The sequence below is a fragment of the Ranitomeya imitator genome, chromosome 1, assembly GCF_032444005.1.
Source record: "Ranitomeya imitator isolate aRanImi1 chromosome 1, aRanImi1.pri, whole genome shotgun sequence".
NCBI classification, from domain to species: domain Eukaryota; kingdom Metazoa; phylum Chordata; class Amphibia; order Anura; family Dendrobatidae; genus Ranitomeya; species Ranitomeya imitator.
The window spans coordinates 1,149,998,418-1,150,011,806 of record NC_091282.1 but is presented as its reverse complement, the minus strand read 5'-3'; the positions used below and the strand labels follow the sequence as shown (position 1 = coordinate 1,150,011,806).

The window sequence follows — 13,389 nt, the reverse complement described above, 5'->3', positions numbered from 1 at the left end:
ATTCTGCGATCCAACTACCGCAGCACTACCACTCATAACCACCGGAGGGAGCCCAAGAGCAGAATTCACAACAGAGTCTCTGGAGTTGCAGATATACGTTCCACGTCTTTAGTTAGATGGAGGAATTTTTTGTATGATCTGCTGTGGATATTTTTGGAAGGGTTTTAATACTGACCGCACAGTACACTGTTCTATCCTTTCCTATTTTAGCTAGAGTGGCCTCTTGTGCTAAATCCTGTTTTCTGCCTGTGTTTGTCTTTCCTCTCCTACTCACAGCCAATATTTGTGGGGGGGCTGCCTATCCTTTGGGGTTCTGCTCTGAGGCAAGGTAGTATTCCTATTTCCATCTATAGGGGTATCTAGTCCTCTGGCTGTGACGAGGTGTCTAGGGTTTGTTAGGTACACCCCACGGCTACTTCTAGTTGCGGTGTTAAGATCAGGATTTGCGGTCAGTATAGTTACCACCTACTCCAGTGAAAGTTTTTTGATGCTGCTCCAAGGTCACCGGATCATAACAGCATATATGCTCACTTGCTATGCGCGCCGACGGCTGGGCAGCACTCATAGCTATCTGGCTTTGACAACCACAGGGGTCTCCTGCTGACCACGGGTTGTCATGCCAACCTATCAGAGAGCCACTGTCATGTGACACGGGCATTATTAGGAGGAGGTAATGACGCGCTTCCTGTGCGTGCATGTTAAATGCCGCTGACAGAGTTTGACAGCAGTATTTAACATGTTAATAGCCACGGGTAGATCGCGATTCCACCCGCGGCTGTTAGAAGCACATTTCAGCTGATCAGATCTGGTGTCATGTGCCAGAAAAAGTGCGGGCTCATCGCTGCGATCTGCGTCATTCACCTCAAGGACTGAGAGCAGCAGCCAAGGAGAGGGGTGGAGTGAGTGAACCAAAGCCACGCCCATAGATCCAGGCAGACCCTATTAGCAGCATACATTGCAGGAGAAATATAACAAATTTTCATGGGTAATACATGGGGAGTCAGGGGGTTACATAACTATTTAGGGAATGCATAGCTGACACTGAATAGTGGTGGCAGGATTCCTTTAAAGAAAATAGTTATTTATAGGAGTTTCCCTGTTGTAGGTATTAAAGTATTAAGTATTTGAATTTCCTTTTTATTTTAATATAATGTTCTTTTTAATATAACTTATAAATCAAATCAGGCTTTGTGGGGATATGTCCCTTTCTTCTGCGACATGCCAGATCAAATTCCATTCATCATGTGCACAATCTTTTTTCGGCTTTGTCCTTGTCTCAACTACATGTTTAATATACTACCAATAAACATGTATAGCCACAAACCAAAAAGGTTTTCTTGATAAAATATATAATTGTACTATCACATCAAAATAAAGAAACACGTAAACATATATGGGGGAGGGAGACCATACTCAAGGAAATTTTCACAGTGAAACGCATAGAGAGTGGGTTTGATAAAAAAAAAATATTTAATAAAAATTACAATGTTATCTTCCCAAAATGTAATTCTAAGTCTGTATGTGGTTATAGCAGCAGGATCATTAAATATACAAAAAAATTGGTGGATAGATAAAATATCAGCAGACATACCATATGAAAGAAAATAACACAGGAAAAGAAACCCAAGGACTCTAATGTATGTTTCTCTAGGTGTCTTTCTCAAGGAGTAACGTACATGTTCACTAGGGTGGTATATACGTGCAGTGTATATGTATATACAGTGTGTATGGAAAGTATTCAGACCCTGTTAGGACTGGCGGAACGCACCAAGAGAGATGTAATGGATGCGTTCGCAGTCCGGGGTCCACCGTGCAGGTGAAACCTGCTGCTAGGACATGACAGACGATATGGCGGTACTCATAAGTATACACGCGTGGGTTAAACCTCACCCAGCGTGAAGAAAGCGATCCTGTTGCGTCACAGGATCGCGGTACCGCACATAGAGCGCGAGCAAGTGGTCAGCGAACTAGACCCCAACAGGGATAGTAGTCCGATTAGACCCTTGCTGGCACTACACCACAACTGGGTGTGAAAAGTATATACAATAGAGGCACCGAAGTGCAAACTGTGCCGTGCTGGCAGGCACCACTAAGTACCCAGACATGGGTCAGGAAGCGCACACAGGCGCGTGGCGCCGCACTGGCGGTCACAGCAGAGGACGCTGACACGTGTGTGACACGTTGAGTGTTAAGTCGGGCGCTAGATAGCAGCCATACACCATACGCGAACAATCATACAGTAGGGTAGGGGTATTTAAAGGACGACTTGCACTCACAACAAACACACGTATAAAGTTGTACACTAGCGCATGGCCGTGCGGTCATGCGCAGTTTATATAGCTGCAGGACAGGAAGCGGCCACAGAAACTTTGCCCTTCCGAGACCTGCCAAGAGGACCAATAGAATGCGCTGCAGAGTCTGAGCACATGACCCTCGATCTCCAACGGGAGATCTTGCCCTGGGCATGCTCAGTGTGCGCAGACAAGGACTTAGTCCCAGAGAAGTCCACTCGCTGCTGACCAGTATTGGCTTTAAAGGCAGAAGCTGGAGAAGCAGCAGTAACTCTTCTCACAGAGTCAGACTGAGCGAGACGCTGGGATCGACGTCCCTGCTGAGCAGGCTCCACTGCGGCTGGAGGAGAATGGGAGACCGCAGCGGAGATGGATCGAGATTCCCCCTGTGCAGCAGAGGAAACTTGACTCCTAACATTACCCCCCCCTCCTAGGGCCCCCCCCTCCTTGGGCCTCGCTACGTTCGAAGGCAGCAATGAGCTGTGGGGCCCGAATGTTTTCAGCAGGCTCCCATGACCTGTTCTCTGGACCATAACCCTTCCAATCCACCAGATAGAACTTTTTGCCGCGTACCACCTTACACCCCAAAATAGCGTTCACCTCGTAATCGTCCGTAGACGAACCCGATGTCCCGGCAGATGACTCGGAAAACCGGGACATGTATACGGGTTTCAAGAGGGACACATGAAATGTGTCGGTGATACCCAAGCGTGGAGGAAGAGCCAGGCGGTAGACCACAGGATTAACCTGTTCGAGAACCTTGAAGGGACCCAAGTAGCGAGGAGCAAACTTAGTGGACTCAACTCGCAGCCTGATGTTACAGGCGGAGAGCCACACCAAGTCGCCAGGGACAAAAGTCGGAGCAGGGCGCCGATGAACATCGGCGGAGGACCTCATTCTCTCCTTGGAGGCCCGAATGGCATCCTGCGTGCGATCCCAAATGTCCCGTGCCTCCACAGCCCAGTCTGCCACCCTGGGATCAGCGGAAGACACAGGCATGGGCACTGGAACACGCGGATGCTGGCCGTAATTTAAGAGGAATGGAGTCTGACCGGTGGAGTCGGCTACGGCATTGTTAAGTGCAAACTCTGCCCACGGTAGCAAGGATGCCCAGTCATCCTGTCTGGCAGAAACAAAATGTCGCAGATATGTGACCAAGGTCTGGTTGGCCCTTTCTACCAACCCATTCGTCTCGGAATGATATGCCGAAGAGAGATTTAACTCAATACTGAGTAAACGACATAGCTCCCTCCAGAATCGAGAGGCAAACTGGGGACCCCGGTCACTAACAATTTTGTCTGGCATACCGTGTAAGCGAAAGATATGCTTGATAAACAAGACAGCCAATGCCCGTGCAGATGGTAGCCGTGGAAGAGGCACCAAATGCACCATTTTGGAGAAATGGTCGGTGATCACCCAGATAATGGTGCAATTACGAGACTTGGGTAAGCCCACCACAAAGTCCATCCCGACCATCTCCCAGGGCCTGTCAGCCACGGGCATAGGGTAAAGCAAACCAGCTGGCCGTTGCCGAGGAGTCTTGTTCCTGGCACAAGAGACACACGCCCGAACGTACTCCGCGACATCACGAGCCATATGCGGCCACCAGTATGTCCTCGCCAGTAACTCAGATGTCCTTTTAGTACCAAAATGTCCACCCACCCTGGACGAGTGCGCCCAAGAGAGAACCTCCGGCCGCAAACTAGATGGAACAAAAGTCTTGCCCGGGGGCACAGACTCCAGTGAAACCGGGGCCACGGTTCTCAAACTCTCGGTGGGGACAATAAGCCGAGGCTCCTCCTCCTCCTCCGCAGATGACACAACGGAGCGAGAGAGAGCATCGGCCCGAATGTTCTTCTCCCCAGAAAGGAAATGGAGGGTGAAATGAAACCGGGAGAAGAACAAGGACCATCTGGCCTGGCGAGAATTCAACCGCTGGGCTGTCTGCAGATACACCAAATTTTTGTGATCTGTGAAGACTTGGAAGGGAAAACGTGCTCCCTCCAAGAGATGTCTCCACTCCGAGAAAGCCAACTTCATGGCTAGCAACTCCCTGTCCCCGATGGAATAATTCCTCTCTGCTGGTGCGAAGGTCTTGGACAAAAAGAAGCAAGGATGCTTCCGACCTTGAGCATCCTTTTGGAAGAGGACTGCTCCAGCACCAACAGAAGAGGCATCCACCTCCATGATAAATGGCTTATCAACATCGGGGCGATGAAGTATGGGAGCGCTAGCGAAGTGTGACTTTATAGAGATAAAGGCCTTGGAGACCTCCTCAGACCACAATTTAGGATTTGCCCCCTTCTTGGTGAGGGCAACCAAGGGAGCTACCAAAGTTGAGAAATGCGGGATGAACTGGCGATAATAATTGATGAACCCCATAAAGCGCTGCACCGCTTTAAGAGAATGAGGTTCCTGCCAGTCCATCACAGCCTGTAGTTTGGCAGGATCCAGAGCCAATCCCTGGGCTGAGATGATGTAGCCTAGGAAAGGTAAGGACTCCTGCTCAAACATGCACTTCTCCAACTTGGCATAGAGGGAGTTTGCCCGTAGGAGGTCGAAGACTTTGCAAACATCTCTCCGGTGGGAGTCAATATCTGGAGAGTAGATGAGAATATCATCCAGATAGACTACGACCGAGGTGGAAAGCATATCCCGGAAGATATCGTTCACAAAGTCTTGGAAAACGGCTGGGGCATTACAGAGCCCAAAGGGCATCACCAGATATTCATAGTGCCCATCCCTGGTGTTAAAAGCCGTCTTCCATTCGTCCCCCTCACGGATGCGAATCAGGTTGTAAGCACCCCGCAGATCTAATTTAGTAAATACCCTTGCTCCCCGAAGCCTATCGAACAGTTCAGATATCAAAGGCAAAGGGTATTTATTCTTAACGGTGATGGCGTTAAGACCCCTGTAGTCTATGCATGGACGCAATTCCCCACTCTTCTTCTGCACGAAGAAGAATCCTGCCCCAGCAGGTGACACTGACTTCCTGATGAACCCTCTTGCCAGATTTTCCTGTATGTACTGTGACATTGCCTCCGTCTCCGGGAGAGATAGCGGATAGACTCGACCCCGGGGAGGCTCAGCACCAGGCAAGAGGTCAATAGGACAGTCATAGGGGCGATGGGGCGGAAGGGTCTCCGCCGCCTTTTTGGAGAATACGTCTGCATATGACCAATACTGCTTGGGGAGAGAGGATAGATCTGCGGATACCTCAGTAGTAGCAACCTGAACGCACTCCCTCTGACACCTACCCCCACAAGATTCACCCCAACCCAGAATTCTGCCTGAGGACCACTCGATATGAGGAGAGTGGTACCGTAGCCAAGGTATTCCCAACAGGATCTCATCAATTCCTTCCGGAATGACGAGCAGAGAAATTATCTCCTGATGAGATGGCGACATGGACAGAGTAAAAGGGATGGTCTGGTGTGTTATCTGTGAGGGCAATGTCGACCCATTCACCACTCGCACCGTTACTGGTTGAGCAAGCATAACCAAGGGTATTGCGTGACGTTGGGTGAAGGCAGAAGACATAAAGTTGCCCTCCGCCCCAGAATCCACGCAGAGCTCTACCGAGTGGGAAAATGAGCCAATAGTAATTGTCCCCTTAAAGGACAACTTAGAGGCAAACGTCGCCGTGTCTAGTGTACCTCCACCAACTACCACTAGACGCTGACGTTTCCTTGACCGCTGAGGAGATCTGGTGGCTAGATGTCCTGACTGCTGGCAAACATGACAGACCCTGAGTGCACAAGCGGTCCGGGACTTAGATCCTGCTTGTGACACCTCCCTGGCCTCATATGACTCAGGAACCAGGACTGGAAATTCAAGAGGTTTGGCAAAAGTAGGAGCCAGCCGAAACCTCTGCCTACACTGGGCTCGCTCTAACCTCCGCTCGTTAAAACGGAGGTCAATTCGAGTGGAGACAGTTATTAACTCCTCCAGTGTGGCAGGAATCTCCCTAGTGGCCAGAGCGTCCTTTACGTGGTCAGCCAAGCCCCTCCAAAATATGGGGATAAGAGCTTTATCCGACCAATCCAGCTCAGATGCTAAGGTGCGGAATTGGACGGCAAAATGACTGACCAAGGACTCACCCTGAGTTAATGCCAGCAATTGGAGAGCAGTATCATGGGTGACTTGAGGTCCTAAAAAGACCTGTTTCAGAGCGCTCAGAAACAGCGGAGCACTCTGCACCACATGATCGCGACGCTCCCACAGCGGCGTAGCCCATTCCAACGCCCTGTCCGACAATAGAGACAAAATAAATCCCACCTTAGCCCGCTCTGTGGGAAAACGTGTAGCCAGGAGCTCGAGATGAATAGAGCACTGACTCACAAATCCCCTACAAAACTTGCTATCACCAGAAAATTTTTCTGGCAGCGGGAGGTGAGATAATGTCGGAACAGGGGTGGCAATGGACATAGTAGCTGCAGCCACGCTGGCAGCCTGTACAGCTACTGCAGTAACATCCACAGCTGAGGTCGCGCTCTCGAGAGCCGCCAACCTACCCTCCAGCTGCTGGATATGCCGCAGAGATTGCTGTATGTCTGTCATCACTAGCCAGACCCTGGCGCTAGTGTAATGTTAGGACTGGCGGAACGCACCAAGAGAGATGTAATGGATGTGTTCGCAGTCCGGGGTCCACCGTGCAGGTGAAACCTGCTGCTAGGACATGACAGACGATATGGCGGTACTCATAAGTATACACGCGTGGGTTAAACCTCACCCAGCGTGAAGAAAGCGATCCTGTTGCGTCACAGGATCGCGGTACCGCACATAGAGCGCGAGCAAGTGGTCAGCGAACTAGACCCCAACAGGGATAGTAGTCCGATTAGACCCTTGCTGGCACTACACCACAACTGGGTGTGAAAAGTATATACAATAGAGGCACCGAAGTGCAAACTGTGCCGTGCTGGCAGGCACCACTAAGTACCCAGACATGGGTCAGGAAGCGCACACAGGCGCGTTGCGCCGCACTGGCGGTCACAGCAGAGGACGCTGACACGTGTGTGACACGTTGAGTGTTAAGTCGGGCGCTAGATAGCAGCCATACACCATACGCGAACAATCATACAGTAGGGTAGGGGTATTTAAAGGACGACTTGCACTCACAACAAACACACGTATAAAGTTGTACACTAGCGCATGGCCGTGCGGTCATGCGCAGTTTATATAGCTGCAGGACAGGAAGCGGCCACAGAAACTTTGCCCTTCCGAGACCTGCCAAGAGGACCAATAGAATGCGCTGCAGAGTCTGAGCACATGACCCTCGATCTCCAACGGGAGATCTTGCCCTGGGCATGCTCAGTGTGCGCAGACAAGGACTTAGTCCCAGAGAAGTCCACTCGCTGCTGACCAGTATTGGCTTTAAAGGCAGAAGCTGGAGAAGCAGCAGTAACTCTTCTCACAGAGTCAGACTGAGCGAGACGCTGGGATTGACGTCCCTGCTGAGCAGGCTCCACTGCGGCTGGAGGAGAATGGGAGACCGCAGCGGAGACGGATCGAGATTCCCCCTGTGCAGCAGAGGAAACTCTACTCCTAACAGACCCCTTTAAATTTTTCACTCTTTGTTTCATTGCAGCCATTTGGTAAATTCAAAAAATGTCTTTTTTTTCTGGGAGCTTTTTTTTCAGTTTTGCATTTTCGTTTTTCACTCCTCTCTGCCCTAAGCCATAACTTTTTTATTTTTCCATCAATATGGCCATGTGAGGGCTTATTTTTTGCGGGACGAGTTGTACTTTTGAACTACCCCATTGGTTTTAGCATGTCGTGTACGAGAAAATGGCAAAAAAAAATTAAGTGCAGTGAAATTGCAAAAAAAAGTGCATTCCCACACTTGTTTTTTGTTTGAATTTTTTACTAGGTTCAATATATGCTAAAACTGACCTGCCATTATGATTCTTCAGGTCATTACAAGCTCATAGACACCAAACATGACTAGGTTGTTTTTTATCTAAGTGGAGAAAAAATAAATTCCAAACTTTGCTAAAAAATAACAAAAAATTGTGCCATTTTCCGATACCCATAGAATCTCCATTTTTCATGATCTCGGGTTGGTTGAAGGCTTATTTTCTGCGTGCCAAGCTGACGTTTTTAATGATACTATTTTGGTGCAGATACGTTCTTTTGAACGCCCGTTATTGCATTTTAATGCAATGTTGTGGCGACCAAAAAAATAATTCTGGCGTTTTTACTTTCTTTTATTGCTATGCCGTTTAGGGATCAGGTTAATCCTTTTCTTTATTATTGATAGATCGGGCGATTCTAAACGCAGCGATACAAATATGTGTATGTTTGATTCTTTTTATTGCTTTATTTTGAAATGGACAAAAGGGGGGTGATTTGAACTTTTATATTTTTTTAATTTATTTATTTTTTTATCATTTTTCTTTAACTTTTGACATGCTTCAATAGTCTCCAAAGGAGACTAGAAGCTGCCATAGCCCAATTAGCTCAGCTACGTAGAGGCGATGATCAGTTCGCTTTACTGACTGACTAATTACTGACTTGCTATGAGTACCGACCACTGGGTAGAGCTCATAGCAATCCAGCATTGACAACCATAGAGGTCTCCAGAAGACGTCTGGTCATCATGCCAACAAACCGATGACCCCCGATCATGTGACGGGGGTCAGCGGTGTGCGTATTTCCGACACGATTGCCGGAAGCGTCATTTAAATGCCGCTTTTAGAGTTTGATTCCACCTGCGGCTATTGCGGGCACAAGTCACCTGTTCAATACAGCTGTCATGTCCCTGGAAAGATGTGGGCTCACCGTCGGAGCCCACATCAAAGGGAGGGATACCGACATCAGTGTACTTTTACGCCCAATGTCGGTAAGGGGTTAGAAAACATCCTAGTCTTACTAAACATGCTAAGAAAGAGGAAGTGAAAGGTACAGAAGTGAAGATATATAGAAAAGATATGGAAGAAAACAAATATTAGAGTGAAAATAAATAGAAAAGAGTGGAAAAATTTGAAAGAGAATGAAAAGATGCACAAGTGTGAAGGTTTAAAAGGGTGAAAATGTGCTACAATAAATACTGTCCTATAATAAATTATGCTAGTCTGGTGAAAAATATTATAGATGATGATCACTGAACATGGTAATTGTTGTATAAATCTCATAAAGCTCATTATGACAGTCAATACATTTTACTGAACAATAAGTAAAAAATAAGAAAGACGGAATGATAACAAAACCAAAGATGTTTTATTATAGGTTATCAATCAGAAAGTTTGTTTTTACCTTGCATTGGTTTCTCTCCCGTCACTGAAGTCACTCGTACTAGAAAATGAAACGGCTTCACCATGGTATTCCTTGAAAACATTATAATTAAACATTTTAATTATACATTCCTCAGTTTTATTTTGGAGAGTTTTTCATAGATCATAAATCCAATAAATTATATTTAAATAGTTTATCTTTTTGGGCCAATTCCCATTTGAAAACTAGACATATCCATGTATTGCACAGGCGATTTTCAAATACTGGAAAGCAAAAAACTCTCAAGTCTGCATCTCTAGCCTGTGAGTTAACAGAGGAGTGACCTAATTCAAAAAGAGATTGTCCAAAGTAAAAAAAAAAAAAACTTGACATGCTTTAAAGATCAATACTATTGAACGGTATTTGGTCTCAGGCCAATTTGGCTTATTTCAAAATAACGCTTCATAGTAATAAACTAAGCATTATATAGATGGCCCTGATTCCCCAGTGCCACTTCTCCATTGCTCCCCACATTTGTTTGTGGGGCTGCATCAGTGACTTCCCCTCTACATCATGTGACCTCATCAGCCAATCACTTTCTTCAAATAAGAACAATTATGTTAATTATAGGCCAATTTGTCCTACAAACGGGCAACCTCTTTTTAATATAAAGAAGGATAAGATTAAATTTCTGTGATGTACAGTGTTTATGTTTAGACCGGTTAAAATAGTCTGAAAAAATGGATAGACAAACAATTGGAATGACTGCATATGGTATTTATTTTCTCATAGTATGTCTACCATAGATTACTATTAAAAATGCTGGTATATTTCTTGTATACAACCACAATCAGCTACATATTTCAATAGAGTTTGAGCCATGGGATGTCAGTGTAATTTGGCAAAACAATGACACTTTTTCCTCATGTCATTTGCTCAAAAATTTCGTTACATACCTTGCAAAAAAGATTTCTGAACTCCCCTGATTCAGCTGCTTTTTTCCATTTTGCTGTTTGTAGCTCTATTGCAGAGATATTCACATTTGTTGCTTTTGGAGCATAGTATGTGAAATCTCTGATTGCAGACCAACTTGACATTTCTTCAAAGTTTTTTCTGTGGGTGTGCTCTGTCAATCCTCCCCCAACACAGCCAATCATAACTCGGCAGTGTGTCTTATCATCTGTCAAGCTGTGATTTACAGTATTTTGGAGGAAGGAGTTTCCCAAGAGAACAAACGCCCAGTTGGTCTGAAAACATAGAATACATACACTGTGCTCGAAAAGCTGCAAATGTGAATGTACCTATAATTGAACGATGCAGTTTTAAACATAAAGAAAAAGGAAGAATCAAGGGAGATAATACATTTTTTGCATCTATTCAACTCAATTTTTAAGAAAGTGACCGGACCTCTTTAAATGATATAGGTACTGTACATTGTCACATAAGTGATGAGATTATTTGGAGTATTCACTAATAGTGAACTACAGACATAGCATGACATTAGTGTTGCTATGCCTCTATGTAAAATGTATTCCACCATAGCCATTTAAACTTAAAATCAAACTTTTATATTGAATTAAAAATACTAATGATTTTTTCAACAAAAAAAGAGACACAATTATCTGCAAACATAAATTTTGTGAATTGATCCAAGTACAAAAATGAAGTTTCCAAAAAGCAAAAAGACTATAGGAACAATTTACCAATACATCATAAGGTGAAAAAAAGGCAAAATAAATCTGTTAATAGTAATATATTTATCAATGAATCTATTTATTTATGGGCCTATTTTTAATGAATCTCTTCTGAGTCTGTTATTGTTACTCATAAATACCTATGCGATATTAGTTATCAATATACAATTTCAATTCCCAAAAAGTTGAGACGCTGGGTAAAATGGAAAGGAAACAAGAATGCAATTTGAAAATCTCTAACAGTAATATTGTATTTGCAGTAAAACATAGAATGCAGATGAGTTGATGAGAGACATGTTCCCACTTTATTTGAAATCAATCATTCATTTAAAAAAAGGATGGCAGTAACACATCTCAAAAAAGTCAAGACAGCAATATTCAACTAAATCACATAATCTTATAGAAAAAAAAAGAGCACGTTAGAGAGGCAGAGCCTCCCAGAAGCAAAGGTGGTCAGAAATTCACCAATATGTTAACAACTGCATATAAAAATTGCAGAACGATTTCAGAAAAATGCTTTTTAGTGTAGAATTGCAAAGACTTAGAATATTACACCACATAAGGTACATAATATCATCAAGGATTCAGTGTTTGTGGAGAAATCCATGCGCACAAAAGACAAAGGCAATGGACAATATTGGATGCTTGTGACTTACGGACGCTCAGGGGACACTATATTAAAAGCAGGCATAATTCATTGAGCAAATCATTGTTGGGCTCAGGAATACTTCCAAAAATAAATGTCTGTAAACACAGTTTGCCGTACAATCCACAAATGCAAATTAAAACTTTATTATGCAAAGAAGCCTGATCAACATAATCCAGAAACAGTGCTGTCTTCTCTCTAGTAAAGCTCAATTAAAATGGATGGAAAATTGAAAATTGTTGTGTGTTCAGATTAATACAATTTTGGAATTATTTATTGAAGCCACAGACGCCTGCAGACTCAAGAGGAGATGGACCATCTAGCTTATTATCAATGCACAGCTGCTGCACCTCTGTGGCACGGTGATGCATATGGAAAGGAAGCTTACCCATCAAGAAAGGCACTATCAATGCTGAGCATTATGTAGAGATTTTAGAATAACATATGCTCCATCCAGAGAACATTTATTTCAAGGAAGATCTTACATATTTCAGTAGGATCATGCTAAAAGACTTACTGCATCCATCACAACTGCATGGCTTCACAGAAGATTTCGAGGGAAGCAGTGCAGTCCTGTGGGGTTGTGGTGTTTTCGGTATAGAATGTTCTTAATCTGAGATATTTGGCTCACAGTACTATTTTCCTGTTCTTATACCTTGGAATATCAATCTTCAATACTGGCATCGCCACAACCAAACAGGACTGCACTGCTTCCCCTTCCTTTTGGACAGGCCACCACCTAGTGATGGAATCTGGAACCTTGGTACAGATCACAGCTAGATCACCTCCATATCCTTTTCCAATATCCTTCTATGTCTTATTTGTTCTATATATGAATTCCTATCAAATGTCAATTTAGAGAACTGTTTTTAATATAATATTGCCTAAAATGATACTCAATAATATTCGGAATTATGCTGTATCTTGTATTCGACAAAAGGATTAAATGCTTGGCCATGTATTTGATACATGCATAAATGTAAATTTTGTAAATATTCTTATCTCTCATCACTCACTATTATTTCCTTATGTATTTTGTACAGTTGTGATGAAGGTCCATATGTAGGACCGAAACGTTACCAACTATAAGGATTGCCAAGTAAAACTTGTTTTCTTTCACTGCAACTTCCCGAGTGCCAAGTTTTTTTATTGTAATATTTTCCTTGCAACATGTGTTCCATGTTGTGTTAAATACGGCTATAAGAGATTTGCCTATAAGTGCATTCTTGAATTTTTTACATTTTACACAGCGTTCCAACATTTTGGAATTATTGCTGCATGTCAACTATATACTGTATACCAGATATTGTGGGTTGCTGCAAAGAATGTATTTATACATATGACATGGTTACTTAAGACAGGACCCTGGAGGTTACTGTAGTTATCAAGATATCAAGACATGAGTAAGAAAAAACTTTGAAACCTCTGAATACTAGCACAATAGGGTCTTAGTTTTTCTATTGCATTAGTATTTTCCCATATATTCACCTTAAACAATAAACTATAAATAAAAGAAATTACTTTTATCAAGTAATTTCCTTTTTTA

General features: G+C 44.1%; 1 protein-coding gene across 3 annotated transcripts in view; it reads right to left on the bottom strand.

Moving 5' to 3' along the window:
• ARAP2 (ArfGAP with RhoGAP domain, ankyrin repeat and PH domain 2) overlaps positions 1-13,389 on the bottom strand; it is a 598,685-nt gene that overhangs the window by 554,633 nt on the left and 30,663 nt on the right. For all 3 annotated transcript variants that reach the window (XM_069744626.1, XM_069744628.1, XM_069744627.1), the window contains exon 5: positions 9,546-9,616. In XM_069744626.1, coding sequence (XP_069600727.1) covers positions 9,546-9,616 — 71 coding nt within the window. The remainder of the gene's footprint in view (positions 1-9,545; positions 9,617-13,389) is intronic.